The 21853-nt window shown below is 42.6% G+C and overlaps 1 protein-coding gene across 2 annotated transcripts in view; it reads left to right on the plus strand.

Moving 5' to 3' along the window:
* The first annotated feature begins 653 nt into the window (after positions 1-653).
* The window catches only part of pcf11 (PCF11 cleavage and polyadenylation factor subunit), a 28053-nt gene continuing 6853 nt past the window's right edge, over positions 654-21853 (plus strand). The window contains exons 1-8 of one of the 2 annotated variants that reach the window (XM_055943054.1): positions 654-1032; positions 3417-3542; positions 3996-4178; positions 4448-4663; positions 4895-5904; positions 6989-7166; positions 15431-16046; positions 16249-17750. In XM_055943054.1, the coding sequence (XP_055799029.1) occupies positions 793-1032; positions 3417-3542; positions 3996-4178; positions 4448-4663; positions 4895-5904; positions 6989-7166; positions 15431-16046; positions 16249-17750 (4071 nt within the window). In that variant the 5' untranslated portion in view covers positions 654-792. The remainder of the gene's footprint in view (positions 1033-3416; positions 3543-3995; positions 4179-4447; positions 4664-4894; positions 5905-6988; positions 7167-15430; positions 16047-16248; positions 17751-21853) is intronic. The other variant, XM_055943055.1, reaches the window with a different exon arrangement.

A 21853-nucleotide genomic window follows, 5' to 3' on the forward strand; every position in this document is an offset into this window, starting at 1 on the left:
GGAGGTGGGCAGAGCCAAGCACGATCTAGTGAGATCATATTGGCTCATTCTAGCATTTACTTGCTTATTTCCGTTAGGGAACCCCTACTCTGTGAAGTGCGCATGTGCAATAACTCCATTTACCCATGCACTCCTTCTAAACAATGCAATTGTTACAAAATTTGGCATAGGGTAAAGTCTACTAGATGCAACCCACTATGTTACAGATTCTAGTTTTGGAAACAGAAAACTGTATGGATATCAAATGTTTGATCAATGAGAAAATGTGCAGAATCTCGGCCCAAATCCATCTCGCTCCATCTTCTCCACTATCTCCTAGGACTATCTCCTAGCAACAGCGAGCTAGCTAAATAACTATAAATATTTCGACCCCTCCCCATATTCATATAGTTTGTTTGTTTTGGTACTTTAACCTGCGAGTCATGGACGCTGCTGGAGGACAGACAAAACAACATGCGCACGCGAGGAGCCGGTTTAGTCAGCATGTAATCCATCTATTATGCAATGCATTCGAATTTGATTGGCTAACCGGAGATGTTAACATTTTGACCAATTAGGTTGAATGAATGAGTCGTTCGCAAAAAGTTCACGCGCACGCAACTCAAACTATCCAATAGGAGGACACCAACTGAGGCTGTATAAAAATTATTTTGTATGACGCGTTTAGTTGATCGAGTTGCAGCCGCCATCTTCTGACATAAAAAAGAAGAGTGGAAACGTCGATTACAGATGTAAAGGGAATACAAATAATTCGTAACGAGTTGGAAAATAAATATAAAGTCAAATGTGTTTATGGACTGCCTCGTAATAAATGGTTATGTTTCTGATAAGATTGGTTTAGTATTTGATCGATCACACATCGCAAAGATGGACGACGCGGCGAGGGAAGATGCCTGCCGAGAGTATCAGTCCTCCCTCGAAGATTTGACATTCAACAGTAAACCTCACATCAACATGCTGACCATTCTGGCAGAGGAGAATCTGCACTTCGCCAAGGATATCGTCGCAATAATTGAAGCACAAATCACCAAGGTTTTTATGAATATAGAATTTTCAATTTCAGCTATTAACTTCGATGAAGAAAGCTATGTGTAAGCTAACAGTAGCCTTGAAACAGCTGCCCATGGCAACATCATGGCGGCAACACTGTTGAATCGCTGTTCTTGGTGTGGCGACATAACGTTGGCTAACGTTTCTTGTCAACAGTACCAGTTTCGTTTCAACAAAATATTAACGTTATAGCAATTAATTTCATGCTGATTACATTTAGAAAGGTAATGTAACATTACCTACGGCTAGCTAATGTTATCCCCTGAGCTAGCTAGCTAACGTTAACATGTCATTTCGGAAAGCCGATTTGCGTTTGCTAGGAAATTATTCAGAAATTCAGTCGCCAGATCAGAGTAACGTTAGGAAGCCACCATTATTTGTCAAATCTTATATAAAGACGTTATGCTGTGGGATATTTTTCACATTTCAGAACTTAACGTTATTTGGAAACACGTTAACGGTACCGAAACCGAATCAAATATGGCGACATGACGGAGGAAACTTAATGTTGGCTATTTCAGTTAGCTAACGCTAGCATGCCAGTGCAAAGCATTCCACAAGTTTGACAGGTTTACACACGTGGTTTGGCCACATCAATTGCCAAATTTAAACCAGTACACACTGGCCTACCTAACAATGCAAAATAGTTATTGCATACATTTAGGCCTTGTTTCACTTTATACATAAATTACTTGAACCAGAATCTGGTACAGGATACGTTGAATATGGGGAGTCTCCTTTAAGGCCATGAAGCAGATTTTCAGGCTTAATAATGTCAAAAAAAAGTCCGCTACTTACCAAATAATGGAGTTTCGCTGAGCAACGATTGTAATCACTGCCGTTACGGCTGGTATGTACTTCCACAAAATTTGTAACCGAAAAAATGTATCGTGTGGAAAGAAACTATTGTTTTTGAAATCCACCTCTTGTGCACCTCCAATAAAATAACTAATTACTGCCATGCACGGGTCGATCGGCTGATCCAGTAGCAGGAAAGGTAATCTGTTTGTAACTTCAGGTGGCCTACAGGCCTAACGTTACTGCTGGTAAGTTATTGTTAGACAAAAGTATCTAGCTAGCTGAAGTAATAATAACAAAACAAATAATAGGTACACACAGATGCAGACCGAATATGTAGCTGTTGAAATTTAGAACAGTGTCAATAGTTTTCTTGTGAAAGTAAACTGGTCTCTTTCAATTTGACTTATCAGCTGCTTTTGATATTATCTATTTGAATTTTGAAATGTCAATGAATGGTAAAATGTGATAATAAAAAATATGAAATATGCTTTTTGTCTTTTTTATTTCCCAGTGTAATTTATTGGTACAGAATCAGATCTCTGGTTATTGCCTGATTGGTGTTCAAATCCGTTTTTGATCAATGTGATGATCATTGTCACTTATCAGAACCAAGGCGTTCACCGTTTATATGGGAATGTCTATTGGCTTAAATGCAGTATATTTGTATAGTTTGAATTATTTTGTGTTTTATTGACATGTGAATTGGGTTTACAACTGAAATTGGCATGTTTACTCATGACCATTTATCAAGTAAAGTCCTAGTGATTTGCTTTTCATGTCACATTGTTCATGGCACATTGTTCAAGACTTATCTTGCAATTGCACATTTTAAATGAACCCACCCCAAATCCTGCTCTATTCTTGTTGACCGCCTCTTAGTGTGTTACATCCTATTTTTGTTCTAAAAGGGAGATAATACTTCTTCAAATGGACTGCCCCTCAGTGGGATGTTATAACAGTGACTTCATTCAATAAAACGGGAACGGTACATGGAGTGATCTCTCTGCCAGAGACACTCTTTGGAGGTAATAAAAAAAAAAAAAGGAAAACTTTAACCATTTCTTCTGGATGGACAATATTTTTATTTTTTCCTGCGCCCAATACAAGACACAAGTAATAGTTGAACAAAGTACTTTTTATGGACATTCAATGTTTTGTTCGAGAATGAAGATACTTTTGGATTGGTATTTTCCCAATGGATTTTTTTTTTTTTTTTTTTTTTACACCTTGATCCTGTAACCGGTGCATTGCACAACAGTTCATGTGAAAATAGACAGATTTTTATAACAGTTTTCCCCCCTACATGACAATTGTTTTGCAACTGTTTTTTCCTACAATATTTTTTTTTTTATCATGCCACGGACAATCAATTGATTTTGACATTTTTTTAAAATAACTTTGCAATTATTACCCAAGACTGACAAGGATTTTTTCCCTAGCCCAAACACTTCTTACGTGTTAACTTTTTGCTTAACTAATACATAATGAATGTGAAGCCTTTTATCTGAAATGTTGGTATTAACCCCTGTTGTTTTCTAAACTTGTTGAGTTTTCTATTACCCTAGGCTCCAGCTGCCGAGAAGCTTCCAGTTTTGTACTTAGTGGATTCCATAGTGAAGAATGTTGGAGGCGAATACCTTGCAGTGTTTGCTAAAAACCTAGTCACTTCATTTATATGTGTTTTTGAAAAGGTATATACTACTTTATATTTTTGTGCATTCTTGAAGATTAATAAGCACCTTTTATAAAATTAGCTGACCACTGTACTGCTTGCTTTGAATGTCTAGTCTCTTCTATCTCTTTCCTTGTATAATGCATTTTTACTAATAAAATGGTGTTGGTGTGGTTCCCCTTTGATTTGGGGAAGTGCTTGATTTGGAAAATATCCAAGTCATTAATTGTCTTTGCATTAAAATGCAGTGTGGTATACGGAATGTGTAATATTTCACACTGTTTAACAGTTAATACAAAGCACCTTCGTTAGTGTAATTAGACACATTTTCCAAGTGCCTTCTTGATCTTGCCTGAATTCAATGTACTGCTAAACTATAGGCCTTTGAAGGTAGAATGTGTTAGTTTGTGAAGTACTGTGCTGCAGGTCTTTGAGTTGAACTGTGGTCCAAGCTGTGTCCTCTGTTTTGTAGGTGGATGAGAACACTAGGAAAAGTCTGTTCAAATTACGCTCCACCTGGGATGAGATCTTCCCGCTGAAGAAACTCTATGCTCTGGACGTGCGAGTCAACTCGCACGACCCGGCCTGGCCCATCAAAGCACTGCCCCCTACTGTGAACGCCAGCATTCATGTCAACCCTAAATTTTTAAAACATGTGAGTAAACTGTCTGTGTATCTGTATGTGTCCGAGAGGAGGATCTGCTGTTCTGAAAGCATCTGTGGATAGAGGAAAGTAGAAACTGCGCCCAAGTTATTCAAGTTTTGCTGTTTATTGCACAACCTTCGTGACAATATGATCCATAAAGTAAAAGACATCCTGACCCTTTGCAACACTGGACATTTTGACATTTCTACACAAACACACACTCCGCTACCTGTCGACCTGAGTCCTTCCCATCCCTGAATGTTTTCTCCCCGCTCTAGCCTGAGGAGGTGACCTCCCCTAGGGCCCTGTCCCCCGCACCCCTAGTCCGTGCCCCAGCCCCTGCTCCCCAGCCTGCAGTGGTCCCCAGCGTCAGTGAGAAGAGCATCACCCAGGAGCAGGTGATAAGGCAGCAGCTGCTGGCCAAGCAGAAACAGCTACTGGAGCTACAACAGAAGAAGATTGAGCTTGAGCTGGAGCAGACCAAAGCACAACTGGTGAGACTCACTATTGTACCCATTTCCCCCTTTTGAAAATCTAATTTAAATGTTAAAAAAAATAGGTTTGGTCCTCAGGGTGAATGTAGACACTTTCAGAAGTGTTGGTGTTTTGTAACTTAAACATTTAAAATCTATTAATAATACAATTTTAAACAGGTAGGTTTCTGTTATATTTTCTTCGTGTCTTCTGGTGCACTGTCTCGTTTACTAAACACAAGATGTTCTCAGTCCTGCCCCTCTTTTACATTTCAGGCTGCTAACGTGGTGCTGTCAACTCCAGCAATAGTGCCAAAGGCCACCCTGCCTCCCTCTGTCATCAAACCCTGTATCCCGCCTGTCTCTGACCCCAAACCCCCCACCAGGGACCCCCGCCTCAACCGGGCCGGCCCAGGGGCCCTCCAGGCCAAAGAATCAACCAGCCATAAGAAAGAAGGCCACGGTATGGGAGGACCAGCACACACACCGGAGAAACAGCTGCCAGAGCGACCCGGTAGGCCCGAGAGGACACGGCCCCCCAAGAAAGAACTTCTAGAAGTGAAAACCAAGTCCAAGTCCCTCTCTCCCATGGCTAAAGGGGTGCTTGGGAAGAGCAAGCACTATGAGGCTGAGAACGTGAAGACGACAGCCGACACCGCGGGCAAGAAAGACCCCAGGCTGAGGAAACATCTCCATGACAAGGCCGAACCGAAAGAAGAGGTGAAAGAGAAGAAGAAATGCACTGATAAGGAGAAAGAGCTGGATGAGGCAGTGATGAAGGCATCAGGCAGGGGGAAGATGGCCAACGGCACAGTCAGCAAACCGGAGCGTGAGAAACCAGAGCCTGTAGAGAAACCGGAGAACCAGATCAGAGGGAATGCCAGGACCAACGCCAGGAAACGCTCCCGTTCCCCCTCGCTGCACCTGCACTCACCTAAGAGGAAGACTGAGAGGAGGTCCCCCAAGAGGAGAGCCAGGAGCATCTCCCCCTCTCCTCCTTTACACAAACCTGGGAAAGGAGGGAGGCAGTCAGGAGGCAAGCACTCCTCTCACCATGAGGACTTCCCCCAGCACGGGACCACCAGAGAGGAGAGGGTAACCCCCAAGAAGAGCTCGTCTGAGCCCAGGAGAACCAAGAGGCCGGCTGAGGAGAGGCCGGTTGAGGCCAGGGACACTCATTCCTCCCCCCGCACTACGTCAGAGGGCAAGGAGACCAAGGAGAATGCCAAGCGCTGGAGGAGTGGCTGGGAAGAGAACAAACAGTGAGTAGGCTGATATATCATGTGAACTATCTGTCTTCCAAATGGGCCATGGGGCTCTGGTCAAAAGTAGTACACTATGTAGGGAATAGGGTGTTATTAGGAATGTACCGAAGTCTTGATATTGGTATGTTCTCAGTCTGCTGTGTACTAGTATATGTGGCATCACGTCAGTTTATTCTTATCCTCGCCTAATGGTATTTAGTGCCTTGAAAAAGTATGTGCCCCCTTTCAACAAAAAAAAAAAAACGTATTTTGATATTCTCTATATTTTTGATACTGAATGTTATCAGATCTTCAACCAAAATGTCATTTTAGCTAAAGGGGACCCAGGTGAACAAATAACACAACATTTGCATACTTATTTCATCAATGAAGTTATGCAACATCCAATTCCCCAGTGTGAAAAAGTAATTGCCCCCTTACACTCAATAACTGGTTGTGCCACCTTTAGCTGCAATGACTGCAACCAAATGCTTCTTGTAGTTGTTGATCAGTCTCTCACATCACTGTGGAGGAATTTTGGCCCACTCTTGCATGCAGAATTGCTTTAACTCGGCGACATTTGTGAGTTTACGTATGAACTGCTCGTTTCAAGTCCTGCCACATCTCAATTGGGATTAGTTCTGGACTTTGACTAGGCCATTCCAAAACTTCTAATTTGTTGCTTATTAACCATTTTCATGTAAGACCTAACCTAATATTAGGTTTTGGTTAAAGGTCTAACATTCGGTATCAAAAAATATGCAAAAATAGAGAATTATAAAGGGGGGCGAATACTTTTTCACGGCACTATCTGCCTCTGAACCTCAGACACACATAGTCAGCTTGTTATCTGGTGGTGTTAGTTAGGTTAGGGTGTGTCGCAGATAATACAGGTACAAGGCGTGTTCTCACTCCTAACCACTGCTCTTACATGTGTCTGCATATCTGTGTATTTTTGTACTCACAAGACTGAGGCAACGAAGGGGTGGTTTCTCAGACAGATTGGGCCTAGTCCTGGACTAAAAAGCGAGATTCTCTGTCGTCGGGAAACTGCCCACATTTATTTAAAATTGTCAAATAAATTAACTAATTCCTTCATCAGTCTGAAGTTGTCGTCAGAGGAGGCTCATGGGAAGGCGGCAGGTCCTCCACAGAGACGGCCGTCATACTCCAGCAGCAAGAGACCTACCACCCCCAAACAGCATCGCCTTAGTGTCGATGCTAACCTGCAGATCCCAGAGGTGCTTCACTCTGCCAGCAAGAGAGACCTGCTCAAAAAGGTACACCCACAAAAAAACATGGGCCTATCTCCTCAGCTTTTCCTCCCCACAATTTGAGTAGGTAATAGATGCCGCATTTAATTGCAAAGTATACAAGGGAGAATTGCTCAAAAGGTATGCCTCAACACAGGTGCTTCTTAAATGGGACCCTATTACCTGTATAGTGCACTGCTTTTGACCTGGACCAATAGGGCTCTGGTCAAAAGTAGTTCACTATATAGGCAATAGGGTGCCATTTTGGACGCAAAAATGGAAGTAGAATTATGTTTTACACATACAATTTAATCGAATTGTAAGAACATCCCCTCAGCCTTTTCCCACCCTCATGTTTTGTGTCGGGAATAGGTTCAGTATTTTTTTGTAGTTCATTGTATATTTATCAGGGTGTGTTTCAGTCCTTAAATTAAGTCTTAAATGTCTTAGATTTCATTTTCAAAGGTCTTAAAAAATGTGATGGAGATGATTAGTGTTTCCATATTGTGTCGCTGCTTAATTGTTCCCACCATGGCAAATTTTGTAATTTTTTAAAATAATACTTAAAGCGCACTTTCAAGATGTTTGTTATTTTGGTTCGGAAGCCATTATTTGGTCGACAGCAATGTTCATTAACCTGCTTCCTGCAATGAAAGTATCTGCCCTGTCCCGGTTTCGCTGCTGGCTCTCACTCCCGCTCCCCCCTTTGCACACGACGTGAAGAGAGAGATGCATTCTGATAAGCGACAGCATACTGACATGACAGTTGAGCTACATTTTGAAACGTAATTGCGAGCAAGACAGTTTCTAAAACAAACTACTGTTGCTGTTTTCAAAAGGAGGAGTCTCAGCTTAATGTGAGTAATAATTATTTCTTAACTGTCAATAAAGGAAATGACACCACTTTACAAACAGTGTAGTTGATGATACAGAGCGAGCCATTTGCGTTGAATAGGCCTACACCAAGTAGCCTATATAGGCCTACCTATGGAACATTTTTGTAGGATTACATTTAATGTTAGATCAATTTCACTGCCATCTAGCAATACTATCCGATTTAGAGTTAGCAATTTAGATAATGTGTTTTGAGTTCCCACTTCCTCAGTTGGTAAATCATGTAGCATAGGCCCTACAGGCATAGCCTCGGCCAGGGAACTAGTTTCAGCCGCTGGACGATTTTTGTCGAAACTAACTGAAAATAATTTGAATAATTTGTACACTGTCAATTGACTACAACTAAGCCCCAAAATAGATTGTATTGTAAAATAACAATTTCATACGTTGATTACTTTTTTTTTGTGGGAATACATATTTCCTAAATAAAATGTATTTTTAGCTGAATCCCTGATGATTTTAGTCTTTTTGTCCAAAACACATGCAAGCAAAATCATTTCTAAAGAGCCCAAAATATCTGATTGTTCTGGATCCCATTTAGACATGTTGCACATCAAAATATCCAGCATTCCCTGAACCTGTTAGATGAAACGGCTACCTTTCATGTCTTACTTGGCACTGGAAAAAAAGTCTGTCTAGAACCCTCCCGCTTAACTACCTTGCTTTGAAGTATAGCCATTTGATACCTGAATGAGGAATTACTTTATTAGACTTTTTGGTTGTTGGCTAATGTATGTTATAGCACAGAGTTGGCCAAACTCTTTGGCTCAAGGGCCACATTGAGCTTTTCAAACCACGTGAACGGTCACATACTATATACTTGACAAAACATTTGAAGCCTTTGTTCACCTTGACAAAAATAACAGGCATATAGCTAAAACATTTGGCTTCATGATATGAATGGAGATAGATGAAATCCGATTTACTGAACAGTTCTCAAATAATCTCAGCCAAATAACATACAATCTGAGCCATTGTAGTAAGTGCTCAATGTCAAATGAATGGGTGCAAGGCCAGTGTCCAAGTGCATCACTGGATAGTGCTGTAGTTCTCACATACTTTGTCTTGTAGTCTTTTTAGGTTTAGGGAGCCATCTGTTTGCTCCACAGTATAATTTTTCCCCCCAAGCAGGCAGACACTGTTGTGTATGTCTGAGCCTCTGGGTTGTCCAATCATCGATTCCATTGCAAGAAGTTCCTCTGTTATTTCAAAGTTATCATTCATTCCTCTGACAAAAAAAAATGTAAAGTTCAGCAGTGTCTTTGTCAGTTCTCTCATCCAGGGCGATAGAAAAAAGATTGTAGCCCTACGTTTTCTTTTTTAGCTCTGAGGTAAGTGCCTCGCCTATCACTTACACACGTCGGTGATGGATCGGTGTGATAAGCACATTTTCTCCACTATCCGGACAAAGTATGTTAGCAGTCTCCACCATAGTCTCAAACTCCTCTTTGGTGAAAGGCTTTCTTTGCGTTGCAATTTTATGTGCCACTATGTAACTTCCCTTATTTACCGATTCTTGAGTAGAGGACAGTTCGGTAAAAATATTTTTTGGGGCTTGCACGTTCAGAGGCCTAGCTTGCCTTTTCCTTGGAGGACAGATTGCTAGCGTAGTTATTAGCATGCTGGCAATGTTATTTTTTTTACTGAGGTTGTTTTCTTTCAAAACGGTTTTACTTTCTTGGCATATCAGACTGCTTTCTGTCCCACATAAGTGAAAAAGTATTTTTGATTCCACTGTTCTCTTTTGACGCACCAATTTTTCATGTCAGTGTTGTCTAGCATGGATAGTGAACGTAGATTCGAATTGAGAGCGTAAGCACCGAGTGACTGTGAGTGACTGTCTGAATGTATGCCTAATACCAGCAGCTGCAAGGCTACAGGACCATCTATCTGAGTTTTTGTATAGCATGGAAGAAGTACATTTTAGGGCAGAAAGCGCAATTGAAATAAAAAGACACGTTCAGTTTTAAAATGGCTCACCGGTCGCATTGAAGTGCCTGTAATTTGCCCCCTTCTTATAGCATATTACCTCTAAGAGAGCTACTGGGTGTATAGAACAGCGTTTCCGTTAGCTGGTAATTGCTAGCTTTTGCCCATAAAGAAATGGTTTCTGATTAATTGGCTGGGAGAAAAAAAACACGGTAGGCAGGCTATTAGCGCGTTACCAACCACTTTACAATGCGAGCTGGAGGCAGTATGCATTTTGAAAACATATTATGAGGTATGTCTTACCTTGCTTGAAAATCCAACCATAGAAAGGTGCAGGCAAATATTTTAGAAAGACTTTATATGCAGCGCTTGAGTTTCAAGTTTGGGGAAGCAAACAAATGATCTTACCATTTCTACCGATCTGCGTGTCAGTTATGATTTTCATTGAACAGTTTCATTTCAATAACATTTTTGTTTCTCAACATCATTGCCAATGGTTAATCATAAATCTTTGTTAAAATTCCGCTAATGCGAGAGCACCAGTCTTTGCCATATGGACTAGAGGTCGACCGGTTAATCGGAATGGCCGATTAATCGGGGCCGATTTCAAGTTTTCATAACAATCGGAAATCGGTATTTTTGGGCGCCGATTTGCCGATATATATTTATTATTTTTTTTACACCTTTATTTAACTAGGCAAGTCAGTTAAGATCACATTCTTATTTTCAATGACGGGCTAGGAACGGGGCAGAACGACAGATTTTTAACCTTGTCAGCTCGGGGAATCCAATCTTGCAACCTCACAGTTAACTAGTCCAATGCTCTAACACTGATTACATTGCAATCCACGAGAAGCCTGCCTGTGCCGCGAATGCAGTAAGCTAAGGTAAATTGCTAGCTGGCATTAAACTTATCTTATAAAAAACAATCAATCAATGACTGTCATTGCTCCAATGTGTACTTAACCATAAACATCAATGCCTTTCTTAAAATCAATACACAAGTATATATTTTTAAACCTGCATATTTAGCTAAAATAAATCCAGGTTAGCAGGCAATATTAACCAGGTGAAATTGTGTCATTTCTCTTGCGTTCATTGCACGCAGAGTCAGGGTATATGCAACAGTTTGGGCCGCCTGGCTCTTTGCGAACTAATTTGCCAGAATTTTACGTAATTATGACATAACATTGAAGGTTGTGCAATGTAACAGGAATATTTAGACTCATGGAATGCCGCCCGTTAGATAAAATACGGAACGGAATAAATGTTTTGTTTTCGGGGTGATATTTTCCAGATTAGTTAAAGGTATATGGTTTAGAGAGAAATAGTCGACGCGTTATAATTCCTGTAATAACTTGCGGCTGAACTTGAAAGGGGTTCCTTCGTTATTTTACCGTTCATGTCTTCCATAGAGAATGTCTTGATCTACTTCAAATAAGTTCTGTGTTTCGTGCAGGCTTAAACCGCCTCGACGTTTTGATACCCGTGTAAATCTCACTAGGATAAGGTAACGTTTGTCAACATATTTTCATAAATCCACTCTACAAAAAAAATGATCTTCGCTTATATTTAGCCAATATTGATCAGAGTTACCTTGTCCTATGGATATCTACACAGTTATAAAATTGGCAAGGTGGTGTAAGCCTACATGAAGCACAGACCTTATTTTAAGTGAATCTAAAAATATCCTATGGAATAAATGAAGGAACCGCTTTTCAGATTTTGCTAGAAGGTGTCATGGTAATTATGACTCGCGCTTTGGTCGTCAATTCTTACCATGCCCATTATTAAAATAGAATTTCCTGCATATAGAAATGACAGTTTTTGTTTTCAACATTCATCACAGGTAACTTAAACTCTATTTTTATTCAAACAGTTGAGAGTATTTGTCTCCTAAGCAGACTCTTCAGTATCATTGTCACTTCAGAGCAGTGTGTGTGTGTGTGTATTTATGTATTTTATTAAGTTAAAATAAAAGTGTTAATTGTTCATTCAGTATTGTTGCAATTGTCATTATTACAAAAATGGGCGTGTGTATGATATATATATATATATATAAAACATTATTTTTTTTATATATATAAATCGTCCGATTAATCGGTATCGGCGTTGAAAAATCATAATCGGTCGACCTCTAATATGGACACACTGATATACCATGATCATTGGCATCCGAATGGCCTAAATGAGCGCATGGAACTCAGATGGCTTATGCAGCCGTTGTCCATTATCAACTAAGTAAAAGTAGCCTACATAAAGCCGTCAAATAAATAATACAGAAAATATATTGAGGAAAATTCCACTTCTTTCAATCACATTTATCTCTACTCAGCCTGTTTGATTCCCTTTCTATCTGTCTTGACTTGAGATATCGCTAGTGAAGTGCAACATTGTGTCAACTGGATCTGTCCTGTAGCTGTCTCTTGCGAGCTTGCAACATTTATTAACTAGCCTTATTCTGGTCCCAGAGTTTCCCATTCCATTGAGCACTGGACAGACATCTGTTTTTGCGCAAGGGAAAGATGTATTTTATGACCGTTCCATTGGATATATGTGATCATTAGATTATATTTTACTCTTTCACACAGGGACTTGGTGGTTATCGAGGAGGAGATTTTTGGAAAGATTTTTCAAATGGACCTACTGTGAGGAACTATTAGGCCATCATTCGCAATGGCTGTTTAAAAAAAAAAAAAAAAAGATTTTGTTGACTTACTGTGTGAGGTGAAGAAAAAATTACTGAGAAGCTTATTAGTGGTGAACATGACGATCAGAAATCAAACATCCCAAATGGGCACTAACCTAGAATTGCGCGCAGCAGGCTAGCTAGGCTACTTCTATGCTTGCTCAGGCGTGCGTGCTCCCTCAACATTAACAAGACAGAGAAACCTAACCCATGTTCATTGCTCACATGGAGCACCAAACAAGACCATGAAGAAATTTACAATTTGTAAATTATTCTGAAATAAATCAAAACTTGTTTCTCAAGTGTAGAAGGTTGTGAACTCTGCAAACAATGTTTCCACTCTGAGAATGAGAACGGTAAATGACTGTAGGCCTAATTTAAGTGAAAAAATATATGTAACCAAACCAAATGACAAGGATTAACAGTTCTGGTACATTTACTACTGGTGACAAATGTAATAGGGAAATGTATATATATTTTTTTTAAATAAACGATCAAAGAGCCAACAATTCACATGAAACAATGAACCCGCAAGAATTGTCGGGAGACAGCTGAGTGGATGCATTCTGGAGAGACGCCTATAGGCTATCTTTGCCACAAACCCCTTCCCTTTTCAACATTTTAAATTATTTTTAAGACGCATTATCTTCACACATTTTAGATGCTTTTCACTGACAGCCGCAACTCAAATCAGCTAGGCATTTTGCCATGTGTGCTGTCTAATGACACTTCCTCATGACGTTTCTTTCGTTGTCCAGAAGCCAAATGCATAATCCTAGTCATATTAGCAACCCTTCATCCTAGTTGTTGCATCTTTAGAGTAACCTCAAATTTAGAAATAGGGTGTTCACCGCTGTCATACCGCCCGCATCAGGTGCATTGTTTATAATGGTGTTTCCCTTTTTCCTGCGAATTGCAGTTTGCCATGTTTTTTGTTAAGATGAATCACCAGAAGTGTGATTTTGGTGTCATTCTGAGCAGCGTGGGTGGATGCTCTGAGTAACACACCCAATGCAGATGTGTCCGGTACATTTCTCTCATGGCCGGTATATTGAAATCTTTCAGGTCATGTTGTCCAGGGCAACATTTCCTAAAGGAAACCCTGGTGTAGACTCCAGCCCTACTCTCACACCAGATTCTACAAATCAACTGCTCCACAGGACCTTGTTAAGCTGACTCGGGTGTGTTTTAATAAGCAGTGCTGGATTAAAAGCCTGCACACCCAGTGACCTAGCTCTCCAGATGGAGAGTTGACCACATGTTTTATACAGTAACCGTGCTGTATATTTGACTAACTTCTTATGGGCAGGTGGGACGGTAGCGTCACACCTGGCCAACATCCGGTGAAATTACAGAGCGCCAAATTCAAAATACAGAAATAGTCAAATTAAACATTCATAAAAATACAAGTGTTATACATCGGTTTAAAGATTAACTTCTTGTTAATCCAGCGACTGTCAGATTTCAAAAAGGCTTTACGGCGAAAGCATACCATGCGATTATCTGAGGACAGCGCCCCGCTTACAAAAGCATACAAACATTTTACAACTAAGTTTAGGAAATACAAATGTCAGAAATGGCGGTAAAATTAATCACTTACCTTTGATCTTCATATGGTTGCAGTCACGAGTCCCTGTTACGCAATAAATGTTTGTTTTGTTCGATAAAGTCCCTCTTTATGTCGCCAAAAACTCTGTTGTTGGCTCATTTTGTTCTTCCACTGGCTCGAAGGCGGTCAATACATGCAGACGAATACATCCTAATAGTACCGGTAAAGTTCGTCGAAACATGTCAAACGATGTTTATAATTAATCCTCAGGTTGTCTATTGTCTAAATAATTGATAATATTTCAACCCGACACTAGCTTCTTCAATAGAAAGGAAAAACAACAAACGACGCGCAATCAGTCATGCGCGCAAACTAGCTCTGGTTCATTCTAGACTCCACTGAAAGAATGGTCTCATTCTTACTCATTTTTCAGAATACAAGCATAAAACAGTCTAAAGACTGCCATCTAGTGGAAGCCATAGGAACTGCAATCTGGGTCATAACCATTTAGATACTGTATAGGCATTCAATAGAAAAGAACCCACATCAAAAATATCCCACTTCCTGGATGGATTTTCCTCAGGTTTTCGCCTGCCATATAAGTTCTGTTATACTCACAGACATTATTTTATCAGTTTTGGAAACTTTAGTGTTTTCTATCCAATACTACCATGCAATACTACTATATCTAGTTTCTGGGCCTGAGTAACAGGCAGTTTACATTGGGCACCTCATTCATTCAAAATACTGCTCCCTACCCAAGAGAGGTTAAGGAATTTGTTTCACTGTGCCATTGTTATGGTATTGAGTATTATTATACTGTACTAAGCTGGCATTGGTATGAAGCCACAATTCTGATACTTCATTTGTGAAGATTGTTATTGATTAGCCCATTGGGTTAGCTTAAACAAATGCAGATGGGCAACCCGACCCCATGCTTCAGCCATCTATAGCCAAGCCACTATGCTACTACATCCATTAAGCTACAGGAGAATGCTCATTGCTAAAATGGTACACCTGCCTGATAATGAGCCATACAGGCGATAGCCTTTGAAAGAGCCAACATGCGTTCATTTCTGGAAAGGAATCTTAGCAGGGGTGTGGTGTGTGCACCCCTGCTAAGATTCCTTTCCAGAAATGAACGCAAAATTTGTATCAAATTGGGACAAAGTGAACTTCTTCTACTAGATAATAGATAACTTTATCTTCTTCTTCCCTTTCTCCCTGTAGGCCAGTAAGCGTCTGGAGAACGGAGAGATCAGCCATGATGACTTTCTGAACGTGGCTCACCAGATCAAGCAACTGTTCCAGTACCAGGAAGAGAAGCAGCGAGGAGGAGACTCCTGGGAGGGCTCCAGTGAGGATGGCCACGGACACGCCCACCCACACCACCTCCCACCAACCAGGAAGAAGCCCCTGCTGGCCACACCCACAGGGGGAGTGTCCTCTGGGGCGGACTTGTCCGACGCGGAGCTTACCTACTATGAACACAAGTCCAAGCTGAGGAGGACCCAGGTGCTGTGGCAGCAGGAGCAAGGAGGGAAGGGCTGGGACGGAGAGGACAGCCAGGAGGAGGGAGAGGGGGTGCTGGGGAGGGCCGGGGAGGGCCCTGGGGGTGCCAAGACTGAGGTTAACAGGGAGACTAACGCCCTTCCTTCAGGGATGAAGTTCACCAGGCTTCCTAAGGACAGGCTGAAGGAGGTAGAGGAGGAGCAGCCCACCCCAGCAGCCATCATCCAGGAGTACAGCCACGGCAACGAGTTCCCCAGGCTCAAGTCTCTGCCAGGGCTACGCTTCAGGAGGATACAAGACCCCCGGGAGTCCACCGCCACCGACAGACTCAAAGGCAAGTGGAGTTTCATGTCTAATGATGGGACTATTTTATGGATACGTTTTGTTATACGCACACATGGTTGGACACCCAAGCCAAGGGAATATATTATGAATCAGAAGTATGTCTGTAAATGCAGTGCTTTATGACTTAGTTTTATTACTATCCGATGATAAATAGTTCCTGTTCTCATTTAGTAATTGTTTTTATTTCTTAGCTGGTGAAAGAGAGCGAAACTCTCCCCTCAGTGAGCGGCTGCCCAATCACAGACCACCGTATGATGAGAGGGAGGAGCCTAAGAGCGGCTACAATGCCCCTCCCAGGCGGTACGGAGGAGGTCCACTGTCTGAAGATCACTCTGTCAAACCTACGTACCCCCGTTACGACGACCCTCGCAAACACGACCGCAAACCCCCCAGCGGCCCCGTGCTCCAGAACTCAGTCAGCCTGGCACTGGACGGCCCCATTAGGAAGTCCCCGGTTCCTTTACCGGTACCAGCATACGAGCGGGAGCGCCTGTCCCCGTTACAGCAGATGGATGCGGCAGAGATGAGCCCTGTCCCACGCTTTGAGAGCCCCAATAGCGAGCACTCGTGTGAAGAAGGGCCCCTGGACACCCCCCCTCTACCCAGAACCCACCACCCAGGAGGTCCCCCCCGCGGGCCTGCGCTCTCCTCAGTACGCAGCAAACACAGTGAGTCTCCAGGACACACCCCTCCTCACACCGCAGATGGGCCCCAGAGATACGACGGTGGTCCCAAAGGAGGACCACCTTCGCCACGCTATGATGGACCCCACAAGGGTACTCAGTCTGTGTACGATGGGCCTGGTCACATAGGTCAGCCTGGCAGGCCTCATCCTGGGGGCCGTTACGAGGGCGTCCAGGGGCCCGGTAGGTACGATGGACCAGGGTGCTCCTCACAAGGCCCATCAAGGTATGATGGGCCCTACCCTCAGGGCCCCGGCAGGTTCGATGGCCCCCCGCTACATAAAGGACCAGAGAAGTTTGACGGACCAGGAAGATACGACGGCCCCTCCATGCCTCACGTTCCAATGAGAGGGGACTCACAAGGCATTGGGGGAAGGTTTGACGGCGGTCCGCCACATCCGCAGCAAGGTAGACCATCGGGGCGATATGACGGTAGATTTGACGGACAGGGGCCTGGGCCAATGCGTTTCGACGGCCCCATGCAGTCCAACCGCTTCGACGGTCCAATGAACTTCAACAACTCCCACATGCAGCCCGGCCCTGGTAGGTTCGAAGGACTAATGCGGTTCCAGCAAGGCCCCATGAGATTCGACGGCGCTCCCAACCAGCCAGGCCCGATGTGTTTCGATGGCCCAGTGAACCCCTCCACCCCAATGGGCCAGCCTGGCCCCATGCGCTACGACCCCCTGCCCTCTCTGCCCCCCCAGGGCATGCCCCCACGCTTTGACTGCCCCTCCGGCCAGCAGGTGTCTCCCAGGTACCACGCCACTCCCAACCTGCAGCCCCCACTTCGGCCACTAGGGACACCCATGTATGACCCAGTCAACCCCGGAGGCCCCCAGCAGTTCCAGACGTTCCCAGTGCAACAGAACGTGGTGGGCCAACAGGGGGCTAACTTCACGGTGTCTCCCGTCCCTGTGTCCCAGGCTGGGTTCAACAACTCCTACGTCAGACCTCCGTTCTACACCCCTGGTGTGCCTCTGCCACCGGCAGGGAACATGCAGCAGCCGGTGAGAACATCTTCTTGATTTATGACATAGGGGATGAGTCCCAAATGGCACTCTATTCCCTATTTATTGCACCACTTTTGACCAGGGCTATTTGGGACGTACACCACATAGTGATTATCAGAAAGGTCGAAAAGTACATTAGACTTTAATGATTTCATCAATTGAGAAGGTTTCATATTTGTGTTTGTACGTGCACGTATGTGTGTATCATTTTTCTTTGTGTGGTTAGTATTTTATTTATTCTTTTATTATTAACACAGCAGCTACTCTTCCTGGAGGGATCCTCAAAAAGCACGAATGATACAAAACATCAATAGACAATAACTCAAGGACATAGCTACATACATTTTAAATAAAAATACACAATTTTATGCACTAATGCTACTCTGTCACTATAGTGTTTAAAAATCTTCCGTCTGGATTTTAATGATTTGTATGTTTTTATATATCGCAACGCACTGCTCTAACCTAAACCGCATTCAATCATACATTCACATTTACGCCATCACATACATACACTTTAACTATCCTGCTTATGGGTCGTTCTATAAATAATGGGGCCAATGTGTTACATTGGGATACAAATTTTAGTTTGAAACATTAGCTTATTACTCCACTTATACAACAAGATAGGATTATGCATCCTTGAATTTGACTTGCCAGTGTCTGTATGAACCCTGCTTAAAGCACAATTGTAATTTTAAGGACCTCAATGTTATACAATTGTATAATTTATAGAATTGTACATATCTAGGCCTAATATAGAACCCCCCCCCCCCCCCCCCTCAAAAGCATGCAAAAAGTGTCAGTAGGCCATTACCATTTTAAGAATAAATGTTTAGGGCTTGCCAATGCATTGATATTATTACATTGTAAAATATGTGAGAATAATGTGCACATTGCCTGGTTAAATAGATTGGATGCAACATTGAATGTCATCCTCATAATAAGCACACATGGATTTACTGCAGCAGAGTAGCGCAGCACCCTTTAGCGGGAAACAAACGAAAGTGGACACATCTGTCACAAAAACGGATAAAAAAATGAAATCACAGATAGTTATAAGGGAGTAGGAGTACATCAATTGACTACAATAATTACTATAAAGCATTACTTAAAGCACCAAATTGAGGAAATGAAAGGTAGGTAGGCCTATTCCAGTACTTTAATTTCTGAGCTACTTCAAGTCAAATTTAATTTGTCACATGTGCCGACTACAACAGGTGTCAACCTTACAGTGAAATGCTTACTTACAAGCCCTTAACCAACAATGCAGTTAAGAAAAAAGAACCCCAAAAAAATAAGAAATAAAAGTAACAAAAAATATTAGAGCAGCGGTAAAATAACAATAGGGAGGCTATATACAGGGGATACCAGTAAAGAGTCAATGTGCGGGGGCACCGGTTAGTCTAGGTAATTGAGGTAATATGTACATGCAGGTAGAGTATTTAAGTGCCTATGCATAGATAATAAACCGAGTAGCAGGAGCGTAAAAGGGTGGGGGCGTGCAATGCAAATAGTCTGGGTAGCCATTTGATTAGATGTTCAGTAGTCTTATGGCTTGGGGGTAGAAGCTGTTTAGAAGCCTCTTGGACCTAGACTTGGCCCTCCGGTACCACTTGCTGTGTGGTAGCAGAGAGAACAGTCTATGACCAGGGTGGCTAGAGTCTTTGACAATTTTTAGGGCCTTCCTCTGACACCGCCTGATATATATGTCCTGGGTGGCAGGAAGCTTGGCCCCAGTGATGTATTCGGCCGTATGCACTACCCTCTGTAGTGCCTTGCGGTCGGAGGCCATGCAGTTGCCATACCAGGCAGTGATGCAACTTGTTAGCTTGCTTTCAATGGTGCAGCTGTAGAACTGTTGTCATCTGCAAACTTAATGATAGTGTTGGAGTCGTGCCTGGCCGTGCAGTCATGAGTGAACAGGGAGTACAGGAGAGGACTGGGCACGCACCCGAGGGGCCCTCGTGTTGAGGATCAGCGTGGCGGATGTGTTGTTACCTTCCCTTACCACCTGGGGGCGGTCTGTCAGGAAGTCCAGGATCCAGTTGCAGAGGGAGGTGTTTAGTCCCAGGGTCCTTAGCTTAGTGATGAGCTTTTGAGGGCATTATGTTGTTGAACGCTGAGCTGTAGTCAATGAATAGCATTCTCACATAGGTGTTCCTTTTGTCCAGGTGTGAAAGGGAAGTGTGGAGTGCAACAGAGATTGCGTCATCTGGATCTGTTGGGGCGGTATGCAAATTGGAGTGGGTCTAGTGTTTCTGGGATAATGGTGTTGATGTGAGCCATGACCAGCCTTTCAAAGCACTTCATGGCTTTGAGTGCTATGAGTCCTGCGGCTTTGTGAATGTTGACCTATTTAATGTTCTTATTCACATCGACTGCGGAGAGCGGAATTGCACTGTCGTCTGGAACAGCTCATGCTCTCATGCATGTTTCAGTGTTACTTGCCTCGAAGCAAGCATAGAAGTAATTTAGCTCATCTGGTAGGCTTGTGTCACTGGGCAGCTCTCGGCTGCGCTTCCCATTGTAGTTCAATAGTTTAAGTCCTGCTTCATCCGACGAGCGTCGGAGCCGGTGTAGTATGATTCGATCTTAGTCCTGTATTGACATTATTGCCTGTTTGATGGTTCGTCGCAGGGCATAGCGGGATTCCTTATAAGCTTCCGGGTTAGAGTCCCACTCCTTGGAAACGGCTGCTCTACCCTTTAGTTCAGTGTGGGATATTGCCTGTAATCCATGGCTTCTGGTTGGGGATTGTACGTGCAGTCACTGTGGGGACGACGTCATCGATACATTTATTGATGAAGCCAGTGACTGATGTGGTGTACTCCTCAATGCCATCGGAAGAATCCTGGAACATATTCCTGTCTGTGCTAGCAAAACAGTCCTGTAGCTTAGCAAGCCCCTTATATTTCTTTAAATTGCAGGTCTAACATGGGAAGCTAAATATATTTGTCATGTTATTGCATTACCTGATCATATTTTGAATAAGCCCACTAGGCTACTTTTTTTTATGTTTATTATTTATTTATTTTATCCAGAATATTTTGTTGGAATATCGTTGGGTGTTGCTCAGTAGTCTATTCTACACAATTGTCCAATCCGAGGCATGAAAACATGAACTCGTTACTTTTTCTGTTAAATCTGACGGCCTGCTGTAAATCAAGCAGACTACAACAGATGATCAACATCAATTCGCTAGGGATGTTTTATCCAATGTGGATCCAGTCACAATTATCTTCACCGGCGTAACAAATGAGACCCAATTTTTTTCTTCTTCGGCACTTCAGCTGTTGCATTCCATGCATTATCACTTGTCACTTGACTATCATTCGGAACATTCCTTCCTTGGATCAGATTATCACGATTTAATTAATCTCCCGAGTGGTGCATCGGTCTAAGGCACTGCATTACGACAGACCCTGGTTCGTTCCCAGGCTCTGTCACAGCCGGCCGTGATTGGGAGTCCCATAAAGCGGCGCACAATTGGCACAGCATCACCCGGGTTCTGGTAGGTGGTCATTGTAAATAAGAATTTGTTCTTAACTGACTTGCCTAGTTAAATAAAGGTTAAATAAAAAAAATCCGCTGGACGCCAAATGTGCATCCAACAATGATCACATCTATTTAGGTTTTAAGTATCAAGGCAAGGTAACTTTTGGTTAGAAGCCTTCGGTTTTGCAATGCATACATTATTTTGGATTTGTGTACACATGAAGAAAAACAGTTTTCACCCCGTAACAACATAAGACATGGAATGTTACACTGCATTTCTGAGATCTCTATACTAAAAAGTGTCTGACAGCTAGATGGGGGGGGGGGGGATCTAAGCATTTTTATCAATGACTTATCAACAGCTGTAACAAGTTGTCCAGTGAAAGAAATCCTCACTGGTGCCCTAGTTTATAGAAATAAACAAATAGTTATAGAAATAAACAAAATGGTGAAACTCTGATGCACTAAAGGTCATTCGCTCCCATTCAGTTCATAAATGAGTAGAACAATTAATTGGATGAGGCTTCACCCCCCCCCCCCCCCCAGCTAATATAGAACAAAATATTTTGGCTCATTCTGTGTTAGTTATCACCCACAGTGGG

Source organism: Salvelinus fontinalis, chromosome 13, assembly GCF_029448725.1.
Source record: "Salvelinus fontinalis isolate EN_2023a chromosome 13, ASM2944872v1, whole genome shotgun sequence".
NCBI lineage: Eukaryota > Metazoa > Chordata > Actinopteri > Salmoniformes > Salmonidae > Salvelinus > Salvelinus fontinalis.